Source organism: Scyliorhinus torazame, chromosome 2 (assembly GCF_047496885.1).
Source record: "Scyliorhinus torazame isolate Kashiwa2021f chromosome 2, sScyTor2.1, whole genome shotgun sequence".
Taxonomy (NCBI): Eukaryota; Metazoa; Chordata; class Chondrichthyes; order Carcharhiniformes; family Scyliorhinidae; genus Scyliorhinus; species Scyliorhinus torazame.
The window spans coordinates 152,876,004-152,902,221 of NC_092708.1; the positions used below are offsets into that span (position 1 = coordinate 152,876,004).

General features: G+C 49.9%; 1 protein-coding gene across 5 annotated transcripts in view; it reads left to right on the plus strand.

The window, feature by feature from the left end:
- myo1b (myosin IB) overlaps window positions 1-26,218 on the plus strand; it is a 436,008-nt gene that overhangs the window by 397,820 nt on the left and 11,970 nt on the right. For all 5 annotated transcript variants that reach the window (XM_072478525.1, XM_072478546.1, XM_072478553.1 and 2 more), the window contains 2 exons: window positions 745-877; window positions 9,269-9,421. In XM_072478525.1, coding sequence (XP_072334626.1) covers window positions 745-877; window positions 9,269-9,421 — 286 coding nt within the window. The remainder of the gene's footprint in view (window positions 1-744; window positions 878-9,268; window positions 9,422-26,218) is intronic.

The window sequence follows — 26,218 nt, forward strand, 5'->3', positions numbered from 1 at the left end:
AAACCAGCTGTCCAGCCAACTGAGCTAAACCGGCCCCTTTCCACAGTACTTTAATCGGTGACTGCACAGTCAAGTCGTTCAGACTGTAACAGTTGCAGTTTCAATCAGCAGCCTGTTCTGAAATGCTTGATTTCAGCTGTGGTGGCCAGAGTTCCTGCCTCTGATTTTTATTCAGTGACCCTGGTTGAAAAGTGCATTAGGGTGACCGTGGGGCAGGTTGTTATGACCATATATCAAAGGAGCAGATGGACATTCAGCCCATCAAGGCTGCTCTGCCATTCAATGAAATCATATTATGGGACAAATGGGTGATTAAATGAACTATTACAGTCACTGTTTTTGCTCCTGCATGGGGAATAGCCATTTAGGTGAGGTTCCCCACCCTGCCTGGCACCTATAGAGCTAAACAAACCTTTTCAGACAATGGCAGCCAAATATTTGCAAAACAATTTTAGTTTGTCCAGTTTGTTCATAGTGGAGTTGTGTGATCGTATCAGCTCCCTTAATGTTATTTGTTTTTGAAAGTAGAATGGTATTAACATGAAAATGTTGCTGTTCATGATTACATTTTTATCACCGTTGATCTTGGGCAGCGCCAACTGTATTTGGATTCAGCTACCAGACTTTGAAATGCTAATCGGGTATTTGGAGTTCTGTTAAATGAAAACATTGTGATAACATAGGCACATAAAATGACAGTGTAACTGTTCATTGTAACTTCAGTTCTGGAATTTTCCTCTCCAGTGTTTGTCAACCTTTCCAAGGTGATTATCTGGAAATCAGTAAGAATCCCAGATACCAGAAGCTGACTGCTGCTGTGGAAGAGAAGATTTTGCTGGCAGATGTTGTGAACAAAATTAATCGAGCTAATGGCAAGGTCAGAGGAGTTTGGTTTGAAGTGTTTGTTTGGGACTGGTATTTTCCCAGAGATGTTTTCATTCCACCACCATAACCTTACCTAAAGTGCGGTGGGAACCCCACTTCAGTAAATGCAAGCCCTGCAGCTCTGTGGAAATTCAGGGCCAATGTCTTTGCACTTTGATCCAACCTAAACTAGAAAAACAGGCTGCCTGGTGACATAATGGGTAAAATACAGCATGTGATTCCATAATGAGTAATATGGAGCAGTAAAGTTCCAGGTTCAACCTTGTAATGAATGAATTAGCTAATCTCATCCAGGCTGCTGCTGAACAATTGTTCTCCGTAACCCCAGTTCATAGGACAGTAAAATATCAGAGTCCGGATTCTCCAAAATCCCGGCCAAGTGTTGACATTGGCGTAAACATCGGAGTGGTGCACGCCGGCGTCAACGGGTCTCCCGGTCCAGCGATTCAGCGGCCCTCAGGGGCCAGCACGCCGCCGGAGTGCTGCGCGCTGCTCCGGCGCCGAAAGGTGGCCCTGTATGGGCGGGACGGGTCTCCCTCTCCTCCCATCCCCGGATCTCATCCATCCTCCCCGGTTCAAACCCGTAATCTGCCCTGATTGGCATACCCCCCCAACCCCGCTCCCAACCTAAAATGCTGCCGAAACTGTCTCCAAATCTTCAGCGTGGCCACCACCATCGGATTAACCAAATACTTCCCTTGGGCCATCAGGAGTAATGCTGTTGCCAGTGCCCACAACCCTCACCCCCTACATGAGCCTGCCTCCATCCTTACCCACAATGCCCCCACCTCCCTATTCCATCCCCGAACCTTCTCTGCATTCGCCGCTGTGGTGAATCACTGTATTATATTGTACATACTGTTCATACTTATGGTACTTACTGTTCTTACTGTTTGTTACATGTCTGGGTTTGTCCCTGCTGGCTCCGCCCCATGGGCTCAAGTTTAAAGGTAGCTAACCTCCAGCCCTGCCCTCATTCTGGGACCGGCTGCCAGCAGCTGTCTTTTAGCTGATTAAAGCCACAGTTTACTCTTCCGACTCTCGTCTGTCATCATTGATGGTACATCAATTTATTCAGCTAAAATTTTAAGATGGATCCATCACTCAAGCCTGATCGCTTGGAGCTGGACTCCCAAGCAGCCGATGCCACTGCCACGTTTGAACACTGGCTAAGCTGCTTCGAATCTTACATTGATTCCTCCGCCCCCGCCGTCGCTGAGACCCACAAGCTGCGAGTCCTCAACTCCCGGGTGAGCCCGCAAGTTTTCCTTCTTATCCGAGACGCTACCTCGTTCGAGGATGCGATAACGCTGTTGAAGGGGCAATATGTTAAGGAAGTCAACGAGGTGTACGCTAGGCACCTCCTTGCCACGAGGCGACAGTGCCCCGGAGAATGGCAAGCTGAATTTCTGCGCGCCTTGTGGGTACTCGGCCGGAACTGCAGTTGTAAGGTGGTATCGGCTGTCAAGCACACCGAATTGCTGATCCAGGACGCCTATGTCGCAGAGGCATAAAATCTAATTACATCCGCCAGCGCCTACTAGAAGGGGGTACACTCGACCTCCAAGACACAGTACAACTCTCGGACTCGTTGGAAGTGGCCTTCCATAACATGGATGCCTACACCTCCGACCACGCGACTACCTCGTGGACGTCGTGGGCGCCACCATCAACCGACCCGGGGCACCGCAATCCTGTGCCGCGCAGCGACCCGCCAACTCAGGAGGCCCTAAATGTTACTTCTGTGGCCAGGGTAAGCACCCCAGACAACGCTGCCCAGCGAGGAGTGCAATCTGCATTGGGTGAAGAAAGAAGGGCCACTTCTCTAAAGCCTGCCAGGCCCGACCTGTTTCTAAACCCAGCAACGCTGCGTGTAGCCCACGGGGACCGCCCCCATCTTCCACGTCATCCGCTATGTGCGACCCATGGGAGCCGCCATCTTCAACACCACCCGCCACGTGTGACCCGTGGGGGCCGCCACCTTGGAATCACCCCACCGCCTCCCGGAACCCCTGCTCACCAGATCGTACGCTGGCCTCCGCTACCCTTGATCAGCCCACCCACCTTCCTAAGCTCCCCTCCATCACCCTCGACCAATTTCAACCTCATCACCTCACTAAATCCATGATGGCTGTCCGCTCAACGGCCACGAGACGGCCTGCCTCTTCGACTCCGGGAGTGCGGAGGGTTTCATTCACCCAGATACGGTACGGCGCTGCTCCCTCCCAATTTTACCCGCGACCCAGAAATTCTCCCTGCCTTCTGAATCACATTCCGTGGAAGTCTGTGGGTACCGTATCGCAACCCTTACAGTACGGGACGTCGAGTACAAAAATTTCAAGCTCTACGTCCTCCCCCAATTCTGCGCTGCCCTACTACTAGGTCTAGATTTCCAATGCCACCTCAAAAGTCTTACCTTGGAGTTCGATGGACCCCTGCCCCCTCTCACCGTCTGTAGCCTCTCGACCCTAAAGGTCGCCCCACCCCCGCTCTTTGCTAACCTCACCCTGGACTGTAAGCCCGTTGCCACTAGGAGCAGATGATATAGTGCTCGGGACAAGGCCTTTATCAGGTCGGAGGTCCAGCGACTCCTGCGGGAAGTGATCATAGAGGCCAGTACTATCCCCTGGAGAAACCAAGTGGTGGTCGTCAAAACTGGGGAGAAGCACCGGATGGTCATCGATTACAGTCAGGCCATCAACCGGTACACGCAACTCGATGCGTACCCTCTCCCCGCATATCTGACATGGTCAATCAGATTGCGCAGTACCGAGTCTTTACCACTATTGACTTGAAGTCCGCGTACCACCAGCTCCTTATCCGCCCGGAGGACTGCCAATACACTGCCTTCGAGGCAGATGGCCGCCTCTACCACTTCCTCAGGGTTCCCTTCGGCGTCACCAATGGAGTCTCGGTCTTCCAACGGGAGATGGACCGAATGGTTGACCAGTACGGGCTGCGGGCCAAGTTCCTGTATCTGGATAATGTCACCATCTGCGGCCATGACCAGCAGGACCATGACGCTAACCTCCAACATTTCCTCCACACCGCCAAGCTCCTTAACCTAACATACAATAAGGAGAAATGCGTTTTCCGCACAACCTGACTAGCCATCCTTGGCTACCTTGTGGAAAACGGAGTCCTAGGGCCCGATCCCGACCGCATGCGTCCCTCCTGGAACTTCCACTCCCCAATGCCCCAAGACCCTGAAGAGATGCCTAGGGTTGTTTTCCTATTATGCCCAGTGGGTCCCCAATTATGCGGACAAGGCCCGCCCACTCATTAAATCCACCATTTTTTCCCTGACGGCTGAGGCCCGCCTGGCCTTCAACCGCATCAAAACAGATATTGCCAAAGTCACGATGTATGCAGTAGACGAGTCCATCCCGTTCCAAGTGGAGAGCAATGCGCCTGACTTTGCCCTGGCCGTTACCCTCAACCAGGCGGTCAGGCCCGTGGCTTTCTTCTCCCGTATCTTCCAGGGCTCTGAAATTCGACCTTCCTCCGTTGAAAAGGAAGCCCAGGCCATTGTGGAAGCTGTGCGACATTGGAGGCATTACCTGGCCGGCAGGCGATTCACTCTCCTCACTGACCAACGGTCAGTTGCCTTCATGTTTAACAATATGCAGTGGGGCAAAATCAAGAATGATAAGATCCTAAAGTGGAGGATCGAACTCTCCACCTATAATTATGATATCTTGTATCGACCTGGGAAGCTCAATGAGCCCCCAGATGCCCTATCCCGCAGTACATGTGCCAGCGCACAAGTAGACCGACTTCGGGCCCTCCACAATGATCTCTGTCACCCGGGGTTACCCGTTTTTTCCATTTTATCAAGGCCTGCAACCTGCCTTACTCCATCGAGGAGGTCAGGACCATGACCAGGGACTTACAGGTCTGCGCGGAGTGCAAACCGCACTTCTATCAGCCGGATAGAGCACACCTGGTAAAGGCCTCCTGCCCCTTTGAGCGCCTCAGCATCGATTTCAAAGGGCCCCTCCCCTCGACTGACCGTAATGTGTACTTTCTCAACATCATTGATGAGTACTCACATTTCCCTTTCACCATCCCGTGCCCTGACATGACCTCTGCCACAGTCAACAAGGCCCTGCACGGCCTCTTCACCTTGTTCGGTTTCCCCACTTACATCTATAGCGATCGGGGTTCCTCCATCATGAGTAATGAGCTGCGTCAGTTCCTGCTTAGCAAGGGCATCGCCTCAAGCAGGAGTACCAGCTACAACCCCTGGGGAAATGGACAGGTGGAGAGGGAGAACGCGACGGTCCGGAAGGCCGTCCTTCTTGCCCTACGGTCTAGAGGTCTCCCTGTCTCCAGCTGGCAGGAGGTCCTTCCCGATGCACTCCACTCCATCCGGTCGCTCCTGTGTACCGCCACCAATGTGACCCCTCATGAGAGGATGTTTGTCTTCCCCAGGAACTCCAGCTCAGGGGTCTCGCTCCCGTCCTGGCCGACAGTTCCAGGGCCCGTCCTCCTCCTGAAGCATGCGAGTAGTCACAAGTCGGATCCCCTGGTCGAACGGGTCCTTCTCCTCCATGCTAACCCCCAATATGCCTACGTGGCACACCATGACGGGCGGGAGGACACAGTCTCCCTTCAGGACTTGGCACCCGCAGGCTCCCCAGCGACCATCACCACTACCCCCAACTCTACACTCTCCCTCCCCCCCCCATTGCTACTCACAACTCTACACCGTCTCCCTCCGTTGCTACTTATCCGGAAGACAACACACTCCTGGATACGCAGGCCTCAACACTTCATCCGACACCAGTGTCCTCACCACAGCCGGGACTGAGGCGATCGCAGCGGAAGGTCAAAGCCCCCAACAGACTCGATCTCTAATTCAACCCGTCCACTTCACCCCTGCCGGACTCTTTTTTTTAACAGGGGGTGAATGTGGTGAACCACTGTATTATATTGTACATACTGTTTTTACTTATGGTACTTACTGTTCTTACTGTTTGTTACATGTCTGGGCTTTGTTATGGGCAAGGCGTTTTCAGAAGCCCAAAATGTATCATGGAGTTCAACCAACCTCCCCTTTTAATGTATTTGTTGCTTTTCCTAGCACATGGCTTGTTCCCTAGGTGTGGGATTACAATTATGGACACGTGGGTTTTTAAACACAAAACACTGTTTATTCCATGAACTCAACTTAACATCTTTAATATACATTGGATGTCTTAACACCCCTTACTTCAAAGATAACTCAGAAAATATTACAACAGTAAATAATTCCTCAAAATGTTGCTTCAAACTCCCAAGAGACTTAACACTTTTAAACAGAATCACATCAGGTTAAAGGCTTTACTAATTATGAGTTTATATCACCCAAATGATACAGAGATAGTCTTTCATGGCAGAGATCCAGCTCACTGCAAACACAGACACTCCCAAGCTCTTTTCAAACTCCAAACTGCAGCTCTTTGGAAACACACAGACACACACAAGCTGCTTTTCAAACTGCAAAACTAAACTGCAAACTGGCTGATCTAAAGCCCAGCTCCACCACTCTCTGACATCACTGTTTTCTTAAAGGTACATTGCTTAAACATCCAGGTCTTAAAGGTACTCTCACATGATAGGTTGTCCCTGCTGGCTCCGCCCCTCGGGCTCAAGTATAAAGGTAGCTAACCTCCAGCCCTGCCCTCATTCTGGTGTCTTTTATCTGATTAAAGCCACAGTTTGCTTTTCCGACTCTCGTCTGTCGTACATCAGCCGGAGCCTGACAAAGCTTTGACAAAGAGTCATCGGACTCGAAACGTTAGCTCTTTCTCTCCTTACTGATGTTGCCAGACTTGCTGAGATTTTCCACCATTTTCTCTTTCGTTTCAGATTCCAGCATCCGCAGTAATTTGCTTTTAACCACAATCAGATAACTCCATTGCACCTGATCAAACGCCTTTTCCGCATCTAATTCCACCACCACCTCCAACCCCCTTCTCTCTGTCGGAGAAAGCACCACATTCAGCATCCGCCCCACATTCAGTGACAACTGTCTGGCCTTAACGACTCCTGTCTGATCCTCCCCAATCACCCTCGGAAGGCACACCTCCAACCTTAACACCAGGACCTTTGCCAATATCTTGGCATCCACATTCAGCAGTGTTATGGGCCTGTGCGACCCACACTCTACTGGGTCCTTATCCTTCTTAAGCAGCAACGAGATGTATGGCATATCCCATTGGCAAGAACCCCCTCATCATCGCGTCCTCAAACATTTCCACCAGCAACTTCACCAGTTTGAGCTTAAATTCTTGTAAAATTCGACTGGGAACCTATCTGCTCACGATGCCTTCCCCACCTGCATCTTCCCATTTTCTGCCTTCACTTCCTCTACCCCTACTGACTCTTCCAGACCCTCCTTTTCCATTTCACCCAACCTCTGGCACTCTATCCCCAAAACCTCGCTCATCCTCTGGTGGCTCCGACTTATACATGTCCCTATAGAACTCTTCAAACACCTTGTTAATCTGCTCCTGGGCCACCACCGACTCCCCCGTCCTATCCGGAAACCAACTTGCTCCCTTGCCGCAGCCTGCCTACGAAGCTAACCTACCAACATACGATCCACCTTCTCCCTGTACTTATAGGCAGTCCCCCTTGTCCTTCGCAGCTGACGCACCCATTTCCCCATGGACAGCAGGTCAAGCCTTCCTCTTTGCCAAGAGGCCTGGATCTGGATCCCTGCATACCTCCCATCCACCTCCAAAATCTCTTCCATCAATCGTTGGTGCTCCTCCCTCTACTCCCTATCTACATTAATGTTAAACAAGATCACCCCTTCCCTCACTACTGCCTTCAGGGCCTCCCAAACCACCGACGGCAACACCTCCCCCGTACAATAGAAACCTACTTCCCCCTCCCCATCAACTTGGCGAACACGTTCGCAAAATATTCGGTCGGCTTCGGGCCCTCCACCCCCTCGGGCAGACACACAATCCTCAAATTTTTTCTCCTTGTCCTGTTGGCCAGGTACTCCACCTTGGATCTTAGACCTTCATGGACCTCCACCACCCTCCGCAGCTCCTCATCCATCACAGTGAACTGGTCGCTATGTTGCGACAATGCTTCCTCCGCCCCCTTCAACTTCTCTTCTTGCTCCCACACCTCGACCAACATCTTAGTTAATGCAACCTTTATTGGGACACCTACTCTTTAAGCGAAACCATCATCTCCCTCCGTAGCCCCTCTAAATGTTTGGCAAATAGCCTTTCAAACTCCCCCAACACCACCTCGGCCAGAGTCTCAACCGTGATGGGAGCGGCTCCACCCGACAAACCGCCCCCGCTATCTTTCTTTCTGTTGGATTCACAGCAACACTCGACGGTGGACATTCGCTTGCCGCCTTCTTCCCCTGACCTTTCATCTGGAACTTTGACATTCCACCGACTCCTTAGGACTTCCCACACCAACTCATCTAAAAAGTACCCTGGAGACTGGGCATAAAGACTCATAAAACAAAGATTCTAGCAGGAGTCACCTAATGTGCAACTTCCACCTATGTGCCACCACCAGGAGTGCCCGTTTGAATGACTTTGCTATTTTATTAGCTGTTTGGCTGGGTTCGAGGTTCTATTCAGGTTCAGGTCAGGTTGGGCAGACTGGGCCGAGCTGAATAGAATAGAGCCAAGAATCAATTAGAAAACTCTGAATGCAATAACTAGTCCAGCATTTCATTGTGCCAATGCAATACTTGGCACTGTGTCCCAAGTCATTTTACTCACGCAATTAAAATTGATACATGGCATCATACAGAAATGCCCAGTTTTTGGAAAACTCTGGTTTCTGACTATCTGGATTTGAGGCACACTACCTCCATTTTAAAATGGGCTGTCAATGCAGATGGAAAAAGAGGCGAAAGCTGAAGAAAAAAATGTTTTATTGCACTTTGATCATTTTATATTTTGAATGATTGGTTTTGTCACTTGATACTCTCAACTGCAAACAAGAGGTAATTAGTTGGAAGGAAAAGATATACCTACAAATTGTTCCCCAAGCAGAAATGTTTAGCTGTTATCCTACCCCAATTTGTAACCTTGAAACTGACCACTAAGCATGCACTGATTGAAAGAGCATTAAGGCGACTGATACACTGCTGGGTGGATGGGATTGTTTGTAATGTACAAATCAGAGCACTTGGAAATTATCCAACTCCCTTTTAAAGCACAAGAGTCAAATATAGCTTGAGGAAACTTTGGTTTCAGCAAGAACATCTAATATAGTTGTGTGTAGGTTACTGTCAAATTTGCAGCAACATTATTTTGAAAATCACGATAAGCTTGAGAAGGTTGAAATGATGACTCATTCCTTTGAGCAGAGCTCTGACCTTATTTCTAATGACAGTTGTTCTTGTTTGATGTAGGGAGCTCCAAGAATCTTCCTATTAACCCAAAGCAAATTCATCATAGCCGATCAAAAATCAGGTCAGATCAAATCCACCGTTCCCGTGATGGACATCACCAGTGTGTCTGTTAGCAAACAGACAGATGGACTCTTTGCTGTGCATCTGAAAGAGGTAAGAATTCTGTAGACCAGACATTAAATGTTCTCTTGTAGAAAATAGAAGTGGGTAAAACAACAGCAGCAATGTATCAGTAATCTGAATACACAGTCCAAAGTCTTGTTCTTTGCAAATTTGTGAACTGAAATTAACAGGAGAAAGAATAATTGCTCACAACCTTCATTTTCTCCTTTGGCATATGGTTGGTTCCCCTATATGGTTGGTTGAAAATTAGAGTGATGCTATTCATTTAAGCTAATTTATAAATCTTAGCAATCCAATTAGAATAATAAACCTAAAATTCAGTTATATCTTTAGAAAAAGCACAACAATAAAATCCCACAAAATTAAAATATTTTGGAATAAATTGTCATCCTGGGTAACTTACTATTTAAATGGTACATTAAAATTTTACTATATCCTTCTTTGGAAGTGGGTGTAATTCCTTTATTCCACACTCTTTTCAATCAACTCTGAAACTCCCTATTAAGTGTGCACTGTTTTAGTTCAGCTACTGAAGCATTTTTGAAGCGTATTCATTGTTGTAACATGTGATAGGGTGGCAGTTAGCTCTGTTGGTTCGCATGTGGTTGAGAATAACGCAAGCAGCACGGGTTCAATTCCTGTTCTGGCTGAGATGGAACTTAACTGTCCATACTTAATATGGAGTGGTGCCCCTCAAATTATATAATCAATTGTCTCTGTTCAGTAGAGAGAGAGCCTATATACAGTCCCTCATGGATTATAGCTAATTACCTACCTACCTAATGTATGGTAGCCAGCTTGCGCACACCAATTTTCCATGCACACCAATTAAGTAAGTGGCTAGATTCTCTGTTTTAGTGGTGTTGATTGAAGATACATATTTGCCAAGAAACCGAGTTTGAATGCTAGAATCTATGATTACGGGCTTGGTAACAGGCACGTGGAAATTCATAAGATGACTGAACAGACTCAACATAGATTTATGAAAGGAAAATCCTGTTTGCCAAATCTGTTAAGAGTTGTTTAAGATTGTAAGTAGTAAGATGGATAAGGGAGACACGATGTGGAGATGCCGGCGTTGGACAGGGGTGAGCACAGTAAGAAATCTTACAACACCAGGTTAAAGCCCAACAGATTTGCTTTGAATCACTAGCTTTCGGGGCACAGATCCTTCCTCAGGTGAATGAAGAGGTGGGTTCCAGAAACATATATATAGATAAAGTCAATGATGCAAGACGATACTTTGAATGCGTGTCTTTGCAGGTAATTAAGTCTTTACAGGTCCAGATGGAGCAACTGGAGAGAGGGATAATCACAGGTTAAAGAGGTGTGAATTGTCTCAAGCCAGGACAGTTGGTAGGATTTTGCCAGCCCAGGCCAGATGGTGGAGGGTGAATGTAATGCGACATGAATCCAAGGTCCCGGTTGAGGCCGTACTCATGTGTGCGGAACGTGGCTATACATTTCTGCTTGGCAATTCTGCGTTGTCGCGTGTCCTGGAGGCCGCCTTAGAGAACGCTTACCCGAAGATCAGAGGCTGAATGCCCTTGACTGCTGAAGTGTTCCCCGACTAGAAGGGAACATTCCTGCCTGGCGATTGTCGCACGATGTCCGTTCATCCGTTATTGCAGCGTCTGCATGGTCTCGCCAATGTACCATGCTTCGGGACAACCTTTCCTGCAGCGTAGGAGGTAGACAACGTTGGCTGAGTCGCACGAGTATGTACCATGTACCTGGTGGGTGGTGTTCTCATGAGTAATGGTGAACCCCATGTTAATGATCTGGCACGCCTTGCAGCGATTGCCATAGCAGGGTTGTGTGGTGTCGTGATCGCTGTTCTGAAGGCTGGGTAGTTTGCTGCAAGCAATGGTCTGTTTGAGGTTGCGCGGTTGTTTGAAGGCAAGTAGTGGGGATCGTAGTGGGGTGTGGGGATCGACGCGCAAACTGCCGGCTCAAAGTGGAGAGGATCTCCATGGAGATCGTGCATATAGACACTGATATTAAGTTTCTACAAAGATGCAAGGAAGCAGACAAGATCCTGAAAGGGCTACAGATCACAAAACCACTCATGTCGACCTACAACACAGACTGCACTGAGAGACTCTTCCGTCGCACCTCTCTCACACTCCTCAACCACCTTGTACACCAGCTCTACAGCAGACGCCGCAACCTGGAAACCAAGATGGAGTCCATATTCTCAACTTTGCGCTCAGGACGCAGCAGACCAGCTGCAGAACACCGCCAAACAGATGAGACAATGATACTACGCCATCTATATCCACACCAAGAACAGGAAGCTCGACATCACCATCAGCAGCAACCAAGCCTCCCCTGGTACCACAGTAGAAAACAATACAGGGAAATCTATTGTCAACTTGTCGGACTACACCCTTCAACCAGACGAAATTGAAGTCCTAAGCAGAGGGCTCAATTTCTGCACCACCACCAAAATGGACCCTATCATCGCGTGGCAGACACTGAGGAATTCATCAGGCAAATGAGGCTTCCGAGAGTTCTTCCACAGACCCCAAGAGGCCGACAGAGAACCCAAAGAGACAACCAATGAACTGGAACAGCAGACCGAGAGATCTGCGGTGCAGCAACCGACGAGGAAAGAGCCGAATTGGACCCCTCCGGAAGGCCGCTGCCTTAGACTCGATATGTATGCTCAAGCCGTCAGGAGTCGCGTCAATGCCAGATTCATCAGTCGCATTCACAAGACAACCCCGAACGTCACCCAAGCACAACGCAATGCCATCCGCGCTCTCAAGACCAACCACAGCATCGTCATCAAACCAGCAGACAAAGGAGGGGCCACCGTCATACTGAACAGAACGGATTACTGCAAAGAAGTGTACCGACAACTCAACAACCAGGAACACTACAGACAGTTACCCGCAGATCCAACCAAGGAACACACCCGAATACTCAACAGACTGATCAAGACCTTGGATCCAGACCTTCAGAACACCCTACGTGCTCTCATCCCACGTACTCCCCGCGTTGGAGATCTCTACTGTCTCCCGAAAATACACAAGGCCAACACACCAGGCCGCCCTATCGTTTCAGGCAATGGGACCCTGTGTGAAAACCTATCTGGCTACATCGACAGCATCTTGAAACCCATCGTACAACGAACGCCCAGCTTCTGTCGCGATACGACGGGCTTCTTACAGAAACTCAGCACCCATGGACCAGTTGAACCAGGAACATTTCTCGTCACAATGGACGTTTCGGCACTCTATACCAGCATCCCCCATGACGACGGCATTGCTGCAACAGCCTCAGTACTCAATACCGACAACTGACAATCTCCAGACACAATTCTGCAACTCATCCGCTTCATTCTGGATCACAACGTCTTCGCCTTTGACAACAAGTTCTTCATCCAGACGCACGGAACAGCCATGGGGACCAAATTCACACCTCAATATGCCAACATCTTCATGCACAAGTTTGAACAAGACCTACTCACCGCACAGGACCTTCAACTGACATTATACACCAGATACATCGATGACATTTCTTCCGTTGGACCCAAGGCAAAGAATCACTGAAACGACTACACGATGACATCAATAAGTTCCATCCCACCATCAGACTCACCATGGATTACTCTCCAGAATCGGTTGCATTCTTAGACACACTCATCTCCAGTAAGGACGGTCACCTCAGCACTTCGCTTTACCGCAAGCCCACGGCTAACCTCACGATACTCCACCTCTCCAGCTTCCACCCTAAACACATTAAAGAAGCCATCCCCTATCCCCTTGGGGCAGCATGGTAGCATTGTGGATAGCACAATTGCTTCACAGCTCCAGGGTCCCAGGTTTGATTCCGGCTTGGGTCACTGTCTGTGCGGAGTCTGCATATCCTCCCCGTGTGTGCGTGGGTTTCCTCCGGGTGCTCCGGTTTCCTCCCACAGTCCAAAGATGTGCAGGTTAGGTGGATTGGCCATGATAAATTGCCCTTAGTGTCCAAAATTGCCCTTAGTGTTGGGTGGGGTTATTGGGTTATGGGGATAGGGTGGAGGTGTGGACCTTGGGTAGGGTGCTCTTTCCAAGAGCCGCTGCAGACTCGATGGGCCGAATGGCCTCCTTCTTCTGCACTGTAAATTCTATGATCAATGACAAGTCCTCCGTATGCACAGGATCTGCTCAGACGAGGAGGAGCGTAACAGACATCTACGGAAGCTGAAAGATGCCCTCGTACGAACGTTATATGGCGCTCGACTCATCGACCGACAGTTCCAATGCGCCACAGCAAAAAAACGCACCGACCTCTTCAGAAGACAAACACAGGACACAACCGACAGAGTACCCTTCGTCGTCCAGTACTTCTCCAGAGCAGAGAAACTGCGACATCTTCTTTGCAGCCTCCAACACTCCATCGATGAAGATGAACATCTTGCCAAAGTCATCCCCACACCCCCACTACTTGCCTTCAAACAACCGCGCAATGTCAAACAGACCATTGTTTGCAGCAAACTACCCAGCCTTCAGAACAGTAACCACGTCACCACACAACCCTGCCATGGCAATCTCTGCAAGACGCGCCAGATCATCGACATGGGTACCACCATTACACGTGAGAGCACCACCCACCAGGTACGTGGTACATACTCGTGCGACTCGGCCAACATTGTCTACCTCATACGCTGCAGGAAAGGATGTCCCGAAGCGTGGTACATTGGCGAGACCATGCAGACACTGCAACAACAGATGAAAGGACATTGTGCGACAATCGCCAGACAGGAATATTCCCTTCCAGTCTAGGAACACTTCAGGAGTCAAGGGCATTCAGCCTCTGATCTTCGGGTAAGCGTTCTCTAAGACGGCCTCCAGGACCCGCGACAACGCAGAATTGCCAAGCAGAAATGTATAGCCACGTTCCGCACACATGAGTACGGCCTCAACCGGAACCTTGGATTCATGTCGCATTACATTCACCCCCCACCATCTGGCCTGGGCTTGCAAAATCCTACCAACTGTCCTGGCTTGAGACAATTCACACCTCTTTGACATGTGATTATCCCGCTCTCCAGTTGCTCCGTCTGGACCTGTAAAGACTTAATTACCTGCAAAGACTTACATTAAAAGTATCATCTTGCATCATTGACTTTGTCTGTATATGTGTTTCTGGAACCCACCTTTTCATTCACCTGGGGAAGGAGCTGTGCTCCGAAAGCTAGTGATTCGAAACAAACCTGTTGGGCTTTAACCTGATGTTGTAAGACTTCTTACTGGAATAAGGGAGAATCAGTGGATGCAGTGTATTTGGATTTTGAAAAAAGCATTCGATGAAGTGCCACTAAAAATTAGGGTTGATAGGATCAAGGATAATATATTTGAATGGATTGAGGATTAGTTAATGGACAGAAAACAGAGATTAGGAATACTCTGAACGTTTTGTGGGTTGGCAGACTGTAACTTGCAGGGTACCGCAAGGGTTAATACTTGAACCTCAGCTGTTTGCAATCTTTATTAATGAATGGGGGATTGAATGTTACACCTCCAAGTTTGCTGCTAAGTAAGCAATAAGGGAACCCAAAGACTCAATAGGGGTTTATAGACCCATTGGATGCCTGGGAAAGAAGATGGAATACAATGAGGCAATGTGTGAAGTTATCCACTTTGGTAAGAAAAAATAAAAAAACAGATTAAAAAAAATATGTTCAGAGACTGGGAACGGTTTGCACATAAAGGGGCTTGTGTGTCTTTGTACATGGATCACTGAAAGTTAACTTGCAGGTACAGCAAGCAATTTGGAAAGCATGTGGTGTGCTGATGTTTATTACAAAGGAATGGAGTACAAGAGTAAAGAAGTCTCAGTGCATTTATACAAGGCATTGGTGAAGGCACACCTGGAGTCCTGCGTGCAATTTTGGTATCCTTACCTAAGGAAGGACATACTTGCCCTAGAGAAGTGGAATAAATACAGGTTCATGTGATGATGGAGTGGGGTGCCCTAGAAGAAGAGATTGAGAAAATTAGACCAAATTCTTTGGAGTTTAGAACAATGACTGATGATTGAAAGGTATGAAGCTCTTAAGGGGCTTGACAAGATAGAGGCTGAGAAAATATTTCCCTTGGTCTGGGAATCTAGAGCATAGAGTCACAGTGTGGGCCATATCTTGGCCCTGGGTTTTGACTGAGGAGTGGAGCTTAAGTTGTGAAATTCCAGGAAAAATAACCACAAATCACAGGAATTTTGTTCCGGGGCTTGGGGGGGGGGGGGGGGGGCGGATTGTGTGGCGTGGGGGTATTGTCAGGTCTGTGGACCCCAGAAACGGATGCTCGGAGGACAGATAGAGGGAAATATGAGGTGGGCTGGTTAGAAGATCCACCTTGGTTGTCTGAGACTTTGTCTCCATGTTTTTGTCTCCATGTTAAAAGATTCTAGAGCCCCTGATCCACAACCTAACAGTGGAGGAGCAGAAATAGGTGGTGGAGAGACAGAGCTGGGTTCCATTAGCATATGTATGGGCAGCACGGTAGCACAAGTGGATAGCACTGTGGCTTCACAGCGCCAGGGTCCCAGGTTCGATTCCCCGCTGGGTCACTATCTCATGTTCTCCCCGTGTCAGCGTGGATTTCCTCCGGGTGCTTCGGTTTCCTCCCACAGTCCAAAGATGTGCAGGTTAGGTGGATTGGCCACGCTAAATTGCCCTTAGTGTCCAAAAACGTTATGAGGGGCTATTGGGTTACAGGGATAGGGTGGAAGTGAGGACTTAAGTGGGTCGGTGCAAACTCAATGGGCCAAATGGCCTCCTTCTGCACTGTATGTTCTATGTATGTGTTTTCGGATGATGTCACTGGGAGCACCACTGGATCAGAAATAGGGAGGGGCCCAGGAATGGTCCTTGGGGGTACTAGAGGTAATGGTCCCAGAGCAGGAAGAAAAGCCATTGCAAATGGTTCCCTGGCTATGATGAGATAGATAAGAATAGAACTGGGTGAGAGTAGTCCCATGTAGCTGGATGACAGTGGAGTGGTGTTGGGTGGGGATGGTGTGGTCAACCATGTCAAAGGCTGCAGCCACATTGAAGGGGATTAGGAGGGAGAGTTCACCTTTGTCACAGTCACATAAGATGCCATGTGACTTTGATAAGAGCTGTTTCGGTCCTGTGGCAGGGGCACTTCCAATAATAGTATTGAGCTGAAATGTCAGCATATGTTTTTAGGAACAGGTCCTTGGAATAGGATTTGAACCTGGAAACATAGGCAAGGGTACTATTGCTGAGACAGGGTCGAGGTGTATGGAAGACACAGGTCCGGATCAGGCTCTGCTTAAATGATCTCATGGTTTGATAATGTCACACCCACACAGTTATACTCCGAGATATATGGCAAACAGATATTATACTATAAAAACGAACTGGAGAATGAACACTCTGCTTTATAGAATTTACAGTGCAGAAGGAGGCCATTCGGCCCATCGCGTCTGCACCGGCTCTTTAAAGAGCACCCTACCTAACCGCACACCTCCACCCTATCCCCATAACCCAGTAACCCCACCCAACACTAAGGGCAATTTTGGACACTAAGGGCAATTTAGCATGGCCAACCCACCTAACCTGCACATCTTTGGACTGTGGGAGGAAACCGGAACACCCGGAGGAAACCCACGCACACACGGGGAGAACGTGCAGACTCCGCACAGACAGTGACCCAAGCAGGAATCGAACTTGGGACCCTGGAGCTGTGAAGCAATTGTGCTAACCACCATGCTACCGTGCTGCCCATAAACAGTGTCCTTTCTTTCCTGCCAATATACATGAAACACCAGTCTGGAAGCTGGACTACTAGTCTCGATAGGATGCTGAAATGCAAATAGTCTTTCAGAGCATTTCATTGAGAAGATATTAAAATGCAACAAACCTTTCCTGAAGATTAATGGATGCCAATTTCACAGTGGACTTGCAGATTTCTTGGCCTTGGAATGAAATACCACCGAATGGTTGTGAGAAGAAGCCCATTCTATCACAAGGAGATACAAATGGGTAAAACTCAAACATTATTGTGTGTCAGTGCCCAAGTCATCTGAGATCATTTGTGTGGACAATGGAAAACAGATCTGTAGTCACCTAACAGAATCTAGGTTCTGATCTGGAACATTTATTAAGACATAGTTTTAGGGCAACCACAGGCAGAGAGGGAGAACAGATTAAGACCAGCAAAGGAAAGACCTTGTCTAAAAACCATCAGTAAGCAGTGAATTGGGGCGAGCCTTTACTTACGGATTTGAAGAACAAAACCAAGTTGTCGCTATAGGGGTTCAATTGCACCTCAACTGGAATAAGCCAGAAAACTATTGCTGCAAGCTGTATACCACTGCAGAAACATCTAACCTTTATTTGTTCAGTGAACCAAAAGAAAATCACAACACTGCAAGATTTCATCATTGCATCTCAAGGGAATCTTGGGTGACAGTGAAATCTTGGACGCTTAAGAGCCAAGTGCATGCTACCTCTTTTGTAATCACTTTTTCTTGCACGTATGTGTACAAGATCCAGCCTTGGATAAACAAATCCAATCCAATCCAATCCAATGGGTGCTGTTGCAAGTGCATTCAGGTGTGGAGAAATAAAAAAATAAAATTAAACTTGGGAGAGAACACACCTTTTGCCTGTTCTTGAGAGTTCTGGCACTCGAGAAGTTAAAACACTTTCTTTCTATGCAAAATGCATCTGTCTGCAGCCAGACAAGCTGTAGAAAAAGGGGGAATCATCCTACCATCTCTCTTCTGTCTGTAACAATAAGGTGCCATCCCTGGTTATCCAAGCTGTGCATGAAGATTAGCCATATGGCTGAGATGCCACATCCCACCATGTATCAGCACCTTTCACAAAAAAAAGGAGAGCGGAAAGTGAGAGAAAACACTGGCAAAACCAAGCTATAAAAAGTGTTCCTTCCAGTTTGTCTTGTATCCCTTGTTCAGTTTAAACAGTTACAGTATATAAGTTGAACCTCAAATTGTCTTTAAAGGGTAGCACGGTGGCGCAGTGGTTAGTATTGCTGCTTCACTTCCGGTTGCGGCTATGCAGAGCTAAGTTGCATGTTCGGCAGCTCCCGCTTGGAACGGACTTTTGGGCTCTTTACAGGGCCCCCAACGGACTGTTTTCAACATTTCCCGGTGTGGGAAGAAGACTGCAACATTCCCCCGATAGTGTCCCCCAGGAATGGTATGTCTCTTGGTTACCAGACCCGGCAGAAACAGTAAAAGATTTGGCTGGAGCTGCAGGAAAGACAAAAGCCTCTTCCAGCATGCAGGCGGGGGAAGGGCAAGCTTAAATGCTTCAAGCTGACTTGAGGGCCTTTATTAAAGGTGAATTCTAGCAGCAGAGGGAACAACTGTGAAAAGATCTCACCAAGGCCATTGAAGAAGCGGGGACGAGGCTTCCGGTGGCGGCCATGGAGGAGTAGGTCGCGCATTTGGCAGCTCCCGTCTGGAACGGACTCTCAGACTTTTTTCAGGAGTTTCCACAGACTTTTGGGGGCAGATTGGTGAAGCGAACACTGCCCAAAGGATTCCCTCTCGAGACTTTCGGTTGCGGCTATGCGGAGCTAAGTCGCACATTCGGAAGCTCCCGCAAAAACGGACTTTTGGGCTCTTCAGGGCCCCCAAGGGCACTTTTTAGACGTTTCCCGGTGTGGGAAGGAGTTAATAACAGCTCCCCGTCAGTATATAGCTTCTATAAGGAGCGGGGCGACTAAAAAGGTGGTGGTGGACCCGAAGAAGGGAGGGAAGAAGGACAAAATGGCGGCGGGCGGAGACCAGGCAGCGTGGAGGCAGTGGGCGGAGGAGCAACAGGAGGGTATCCAGCGCTGCCTCAGAGAGGTTATAAAGGACCTGCTAGTGCCGATGAAGGCTTCTATTGATAAGCTGTTGGAGACACAGACGGCCCAGTGGGTGGCGATCCGAGAGGCTCAACAAAAGATCTCTGACAATGAGGACAAGATCTTAGGTCTGGCGGTAAAGGTGGAGGCGCACCACGAGAAATGGCAGGAGCGGTTCGAGGAGATGGAGAATCGGTCAAGGCGGAAGAATCTACGGATTCTGGGCCTCCCGGAGGGGCTGGAGGGGCCGGACGTAGGGGCCTATGTGGTCACCATGTTGAACTCGCTGATGGGAGCGGTGTCCTTCCAGGGGCCCCTGGAGCTGGAAGGGGCCCATAGAGTGTTGGCGAGGAGGCCCAAGGCTAACGAGCCTCCACGGGCGGTGCTGGTACGGTGCCAGCGGTTCATCGATCGGGAGTGTGTGCTCAGGTGGGCCAAGAAGGAGAGGAGCAGCAGGTGGGAGAATGCAGAGGTTCGAATATACCAGGACTGGAGGGCGGAGGTGGCGAAGAGGAGGGCCGGGTACAATCGAGTGAAGGCGGTGCTGCACAGGAAGGGGGTGAAGTTTGGCATGTTGCAGCCGGCGGGGCTGTGGGTTACCGACAAGGACCGGCACCATTATGTTGAGTCTTCGGAGGAGGCGTGGGCCTTTGTTCAGGCCGAGAAGCTGGACACAGACTGAGGGTCGGGATGGGCGACTGGGGACTGCGGTGGATATGTTATGCCTATTTTTCATTCGGGGGGGGGGGAGCCTTTGCATTGTTTTGGATTTCTTTTTCTCTGTGTTTTTCTCTTTCGGGTTGGGGAGGGTGGATGGGGTGGGTTGGGCACTGTTTTGGTTGGTGGCGGGCCCTGGTAGGTGGAGAGTGCGGGCTTTTTTCCCACGCCGAAGACTGGGGCGGGGAAGCGAGGATTGTTTCCCGCGCTTAGAACGGAGCGGGGAGGGGGAGAGCCTGTGGATGGGGAGCGGGAGAGGAGGGTGTGCCACACAATGGGAGGAGTCGAAGGGGAGGCGAGAGTGGCTCGGATCAGCAGGGGTCAGCTGACTTGCGGAAGTGCAATGGGGGGAGTAAACCAGCTAGGATGGGTCCTAGCCCGGGGGGGGGGTTGGGTTGTGTGTGTGTGGGGGGGGGGGGGGGGGATCGAGTTGCTGCTGCTAAGGTCAAGGAGGAGCTGGAGCGAGTGCGGGGGGTCGAGACGGGGGTAGGAACGGGCCGGGTGTGGGGTGCAGGCGCGTGGCTGGCCGAGGAGGGGGTCATGGCTAGTCGGTGGGGAAGGAGGGCGGGTAGCCCCCTGATCCGGCTGATAACCTGGAATGTAAGGGGACTGAATGAGCCGGTTAAGCGGGCCCGCGTGTTCACGCACCTGAAGGGGCTCAAGGCGGATGTGGTTATGCTCCAGGAGACTCACCTGAAGGTGGCAGACCAGGTTAGACTGAGGAAAGGGTGGGTAGGTCAGGTGTTTCACTCTGGGCTAGATGCCAAAAATTGAGGGGTGGCGATCTTAGTGGGAAAGAAGGTGTTATTCGAGGTGTCGAGCATTGTGGCAGGTAATGGAGGTAGGTACATAATGGTAAGTGGTAAGTTGCAGGGAGAGAGGGTGGTACTGGTCAATGTGTATGCTCCGAACTGGGACGATGCGGGTTTTATGCGGCGTATGTTGGGTCGGATCCAGACTTGGAAGTGGGGGGCCTGATAATGGGGGGAGACTTTAACACGGTGTTGGATCCGGCACTGGATCGCTCCAGGTCTAGGACGGGTAGGAAGCCGGGGGCGGCTAGAGTGCTGAGGGGATTTATGGACCAAATGGGAGGGGTGGACCCTTGGAGATTTGCAAGGCCGGGGGCTAGGGAATTTTCATTCTTCTCACATGCCCATAAGGCTTATTCTCGAATCGACTTTTTCATTTTGAGCAGGGCGCTGATAGCGAGAGTAGAGGATACCGAGTATTCGGCAATAGCCATTTCGGACCACGCCCCGCATTGGGTGGACTTGGAGATGGGGGCGGAGAGGGACCAGCGCCCGCTGTGGCGCTTGGAGGTGGGGCTGTTGGCGGACGAGGAGGTGAGCGAGCGGGTCCGAGGAAGTATAGAGAGGTAGTTGGAGACCAACGACAACGGGGAGGTCCGAGTGGGGATGGTATGGGAGGCACTGAAGGCGGTGGTGAGGAGAGAGCTGATCTCCATTAGTGCCCACAAGGAGCGGGGGGAGAGAGAGAGACTGGTGGGGGAGATGGTGAGGGTAGACAGGAGGTATGTGGAAGAGCCTGAGGAAGGATTGTTGAGGAAGAGGCGCAGCCTCCAGGCCGAATTCGACCTGGTGACCAGGAAGGCGGAGGTGCAGTGGAGGAAGGTCCAGGGGGCGGTCTACGAGTATGGGGAAAAGGCGAGCCGGATGCTGGCGCATCAGCTTCAGAAGCGGGACGCAGCTATGGAAATCGGGGGAGTTAAGGACAGGGGAGGGAGCGTGGTACGGAGTGGGGTTGGCATCAATGGAGTCTTCGGGGACTTCTACGAGGAATTGTACCGATCCGAGCCCCCACGGGAGGAGGGAGGGATGGGCCGTTTCCTGGACCAATTGAGGTTTCCAAAGGTGGAAGAGGGACTGGTGGCAGGACTGGGGGCCCCGATTAGACTGGAGGGGCTGATCAAAGGGATAGGAAGCATGCAGGCGGGGAAGGCACCGGGGCCGGATGGTTTCCCAGTTGAGTTCTATAAAAAATATATGGACCTGTTGGGCCCGCTGTTAGTTAGGACCTTTAATGAGGCAAGGGGGAGGGGGGCTTTACCCCCGATGATGTCCCGGGCACTGATCTCCTTGATCCTGAAGCGGGACAAGGATCCCCTGCAATGTGGGTCTTACAGACCGATTTCCTTGCTAAATGTAGATGCCAAGGTGCTGGCGAAGGTCTTAGCCACGAGCATTGAGGATTGTGTGCCGCAGATCATCCACGAAGACCAGACGGGGTTTGTGAAGGGGAGACAGTTGAACGTGAATGTGCGGAGGCTTTTGAACGTTATCATGATGCCGGCGAGGGAGGTGGAGGCGGAGATAGTGGTGCCGTTGGATGCTGAGAAAGCCTTCGATAGGGTAGAACATAGAACATAGAACAATACAGCGCAGTACAGGTCCTTCGGCCCACGATGTTGCACCGAAACAAAAGCCATCTAACCTACACTATGCCATTATCATCCATATGTTTATCCAATAAACTTTTAAATGCCCTCAATATAGAACATAGGGTAGAGTGGGGGTACCTGTGGGAGGTGCTGAAGAGGTTCGGGTTTGGGGAGGGGTTTGTCAGGTGGGTTAGGCTGTTGTATGAGGTCCTGATGGCAAGTGTGCCCACAAATAGGAGGAGGTCCGAGTACTTTCGGTTGCACCGATGGACGAGACAGGGGTCCCCCCTGTCCACCCTGCTCTTCGCACTGGCGATTGAACCCCTGGCTATGGCACTGAGAGAGTCGAGGAACTGGAGGGGGTTGGTGCGGGGTGGGGAGGAGCATAGGGTGTCGCTTTATGCGGACGACCTGCTGCTGTATGTGGCGGACCCGGTGGGAGGAATGCCAGAGGTAATGAGAATCCATCGGGAATTCGGGGACTTTTCGGGGTACAAGCTCAATATGGGGAAGAGCGAGCTGTTCGTAGTTCAGCTAGGGGACCAGGAGAGGGAGATTGGTGAGCTCCCACTAAAAAGGGCGGAGAGGAGCTTCAGATATTTGGGGGTCCAGGTGGCCAGGAGCTGGGGGGCCCTGCATAGGCTTAACTTTACAAGGCTGGTGGAGCAAATGGAGGAGTTCAAGAGGTGGGACGCGTTGCCGCTGTCCTTGGCGGGTAGGGTGCAGTCAATCAAAATGACGGTGCCCCCAAGGTTTTTGTTCTTGTTCCAGTGCCTCCCCGTGTTTATCCCGAAGGCTTTTTTCAGGCGAGTTAACAGAAGTATAATGGGGTTTGTGTGGGCGCGAGGGACTCCGAGGGTGAGAAGGGTGTTCCTGGAGCGGAGTAGAGATAGGGGGGGCTGGCGCTGCCCAACCTCTGTGGGTACTACTGGGCCGCCAATGCGACGATGGTGCGCAAGTGGGTGATGGAGGGGGAGGGGGTTGCATGGAAGAGGCTGGAGACGAAGTCCTGTGTGGGTACGAGTCTGGGGGCGCTGGCAACGGCGCTGCTGCCGCTCCCTCCAAGGAGGTATACCACGAGCCCGGTGGTGGTGGCAGCCCTCAAAATTTGGGGGCAGTGGAGGCGGCATAGGGGGGGAGTTGGGGCATCGGCGTGGACCCCATTACGGGGGAACCACCGGTCTGCCTCAGGAAGAACAGGTGGAGGGTTTTCGGGGCGGCACAGGGCAGGGATACGAAAGTTGGGGGACCTGTTTGTGGACGGGAAGTTCACGAGCTTGGGTGAGCTGGAGGAGAAGTATGGGCTCCCCCCTGGGGAACACCTTCAGGTACTTACAGGTAAGGGCGTTTGCCAGACGGCAGGTGGTGCAATTCCCGCGGCTACTGCCACAGACCGTACAGGACAGGGTGCTCTCGGGGGTGGGGAGGGGGGGATCTCGGAAACTTACCAGGTGATGCGGGAGGAGGAGGAGGCCTTGGTGGTGGAGTTGAAAGGTAAGTGGGAGGAGGAGTTGGGAGAGGAGATCGAAGAGGGCACGTGGGCAGATGCCCTAGGGAGGGTGAACTCTTCCTCTTCGTGCGCGAGGCTCAGCCTCATACAGTTTAAGGTGCTGCACAGGGCACACATGACCGGGACAAGGATGAGCCGGTTCTTTGGGGGTGAGGACAGGTGTGTTAGGTGCTCAGGGAGCCCAGCAAATCACACCCATATGTTCTGGGCATGCCTAGCGCTGGAGGAATTTTGGAAGGGCGTAGCGAGGACGGTGTCGGGGGTGGTAGGATCCAGGGTCAAACCGGGCTGGCGGATCGCAATATTTGGGGTGGCAGAAGAGCCGGGAGTGCAGGGGGCGAAAGAGGCCGGAATTCTGGCCTTTGCGTCCCTGGTAGCCCGGCGAAGGATTCTCCTTCAGTGGAAAGATGCAAGGCCCCCAAGCGTGGAATCCTGGATCAGCGATATGGCAGGGTTCATTAAATTGGAGAGGGTGAAATTCGCCTTGAGAGGGTCGGTACAAGGTTTCTTTAGGCGGTGGCAACCGTTCTTAGACTTTCTGGCAGAACGTTAGACATATGGCAGCAACAGCTCCGGGGGGGGAGGTTTACTTTATTTTTGTTTATGTTATTTACACTGGAGGGTCTGAGGGGGTGTATATACCTGTTGTGTTAAGTCGGGGTGTTAATGTTAATTTATTATTTATCTACAGGGGGGGAGGGGTTTGGGGGGTTGCTATTTTAGATTGTGTTTTGTACTTAACCCTGTTGAGTTCTTTTTTCTTTCTCATTTTGTTATTGATATTTTATGAAAACTTTCAGTAATAAATGTTTTTTTAAAAAAGTATTGCTGCTTCACGGCGCCGAGGTCCCAGGTTCGATCCCGGCTCTGGGTTAGTGGCTGTGTTGAGTTTGCACATTCTCCCCGTGTTTGCATGGGTTTCGCCCCTACAACCCAAAGATGTGCAGTGTAGGTGGATTGGCCACACTAAATTGCCCCTTAATTGGAAAGAAATTAATTGGGTACTCTAAAGTTTTTTAAAAATTGTCTTTAAGACGATATTGTTTCTTCTATCCACTTTGGAAATGTCGTTAAACTATCTGAGACTTGGCTAACAGTGATAATTCAAAACCTCAATGATGCTGTAATTCAGGAGCCAACTGTCCAGAAGCCTCTTGGCAAAAGAAGCTGTTGCTGAATGTGAACATTAATATACCATTAGCCTTTCACTGTAGGGGTCTGGTGGGTGTGAGGCTGTTATTGAATACAGCTTTTGTCTTGCCTTTTAACTTAGTCATAATTCTCGCTGGAGTACGTTCATTTTATTTGCAAAATGCTGCATAATTAGGAAAGGTCACTTAAACAAAAATAAGTGTGCCAATAGACAGTACTAACCAGCGTGAAGTTTGTTCAATCTAGGTTTGTGTCAGTTAAAGTTTAAAGTAAGAATATGAGCTGCTAGTTTAAAAGTGCAGCAAGTACAGCTTTCTTGAAATAAATTGGTAGTAATCATTTAGGTTTGTCAATTTGCGCTTTATGGAAATCTAACAGATCTGATAAATCCAGTTTAGCTTACTGTGGCCTCGTTCCAACTAATATGTACACGTCTTTACTTAACAGCGCCCTGTTACAGCACATGACTTAGAGCATTGTTTCAAATTTGCCTGCTTCATAGAGCCAATTTGAATCTAGTTTAATGTTTAAAATTATATTTATCCAGAACTTGTTATCAAAGCATCCATGTCCTTGGACTTACAATTTTCCACTTTACGTAAGGCTGACATGTTGTACTTTGATCTTCTCGCGCCTGCATCATTTGAATCATGAGGGGAGGGAAATCACTGCTACAGTCCTTGGGCTGTTGAACATTATACCTCGTTTTAACCTCCTCCAGTTGTCACAGCCAGTCCTGCACTGGAACTAATGATAGAAAACAAATAACATGATTTTCTTCTTGTGTACTTGTCCTTTAAAAACATTGGCCATATTAGGGCAGGCATAGCCACCACCCATCCCTCTGGCTGGATGTCTCAGAAGGGGAGGCAGATTATGTGGTAACGGTGGAACATTCCCTCACTTCAAACTTCATGTCTAATTTCAACAATGTGTCTCCCCTGTCAGATGAGATGTAAGTTCTTATTTTAACGTTTGGGCCAAACTCTATTTTAACCCCCGGGCGCTTGCGTTACTGCTCGCACTCCGGAAGGCTACTGCAAATTGTTTTTGAGGTGAGAAGGGGCCCCAATAAATGATCTTGCAAAGAATGTTTAAAGTTTCGTTCTTGGCCAGGAAGAAGAGGGTAACTTGTCCAGGCCCCACATATAACTATTTGGCTTATTTTTTGTCCCTCTGACAGCCTGATCCCGCATCGTTTTTTTGCT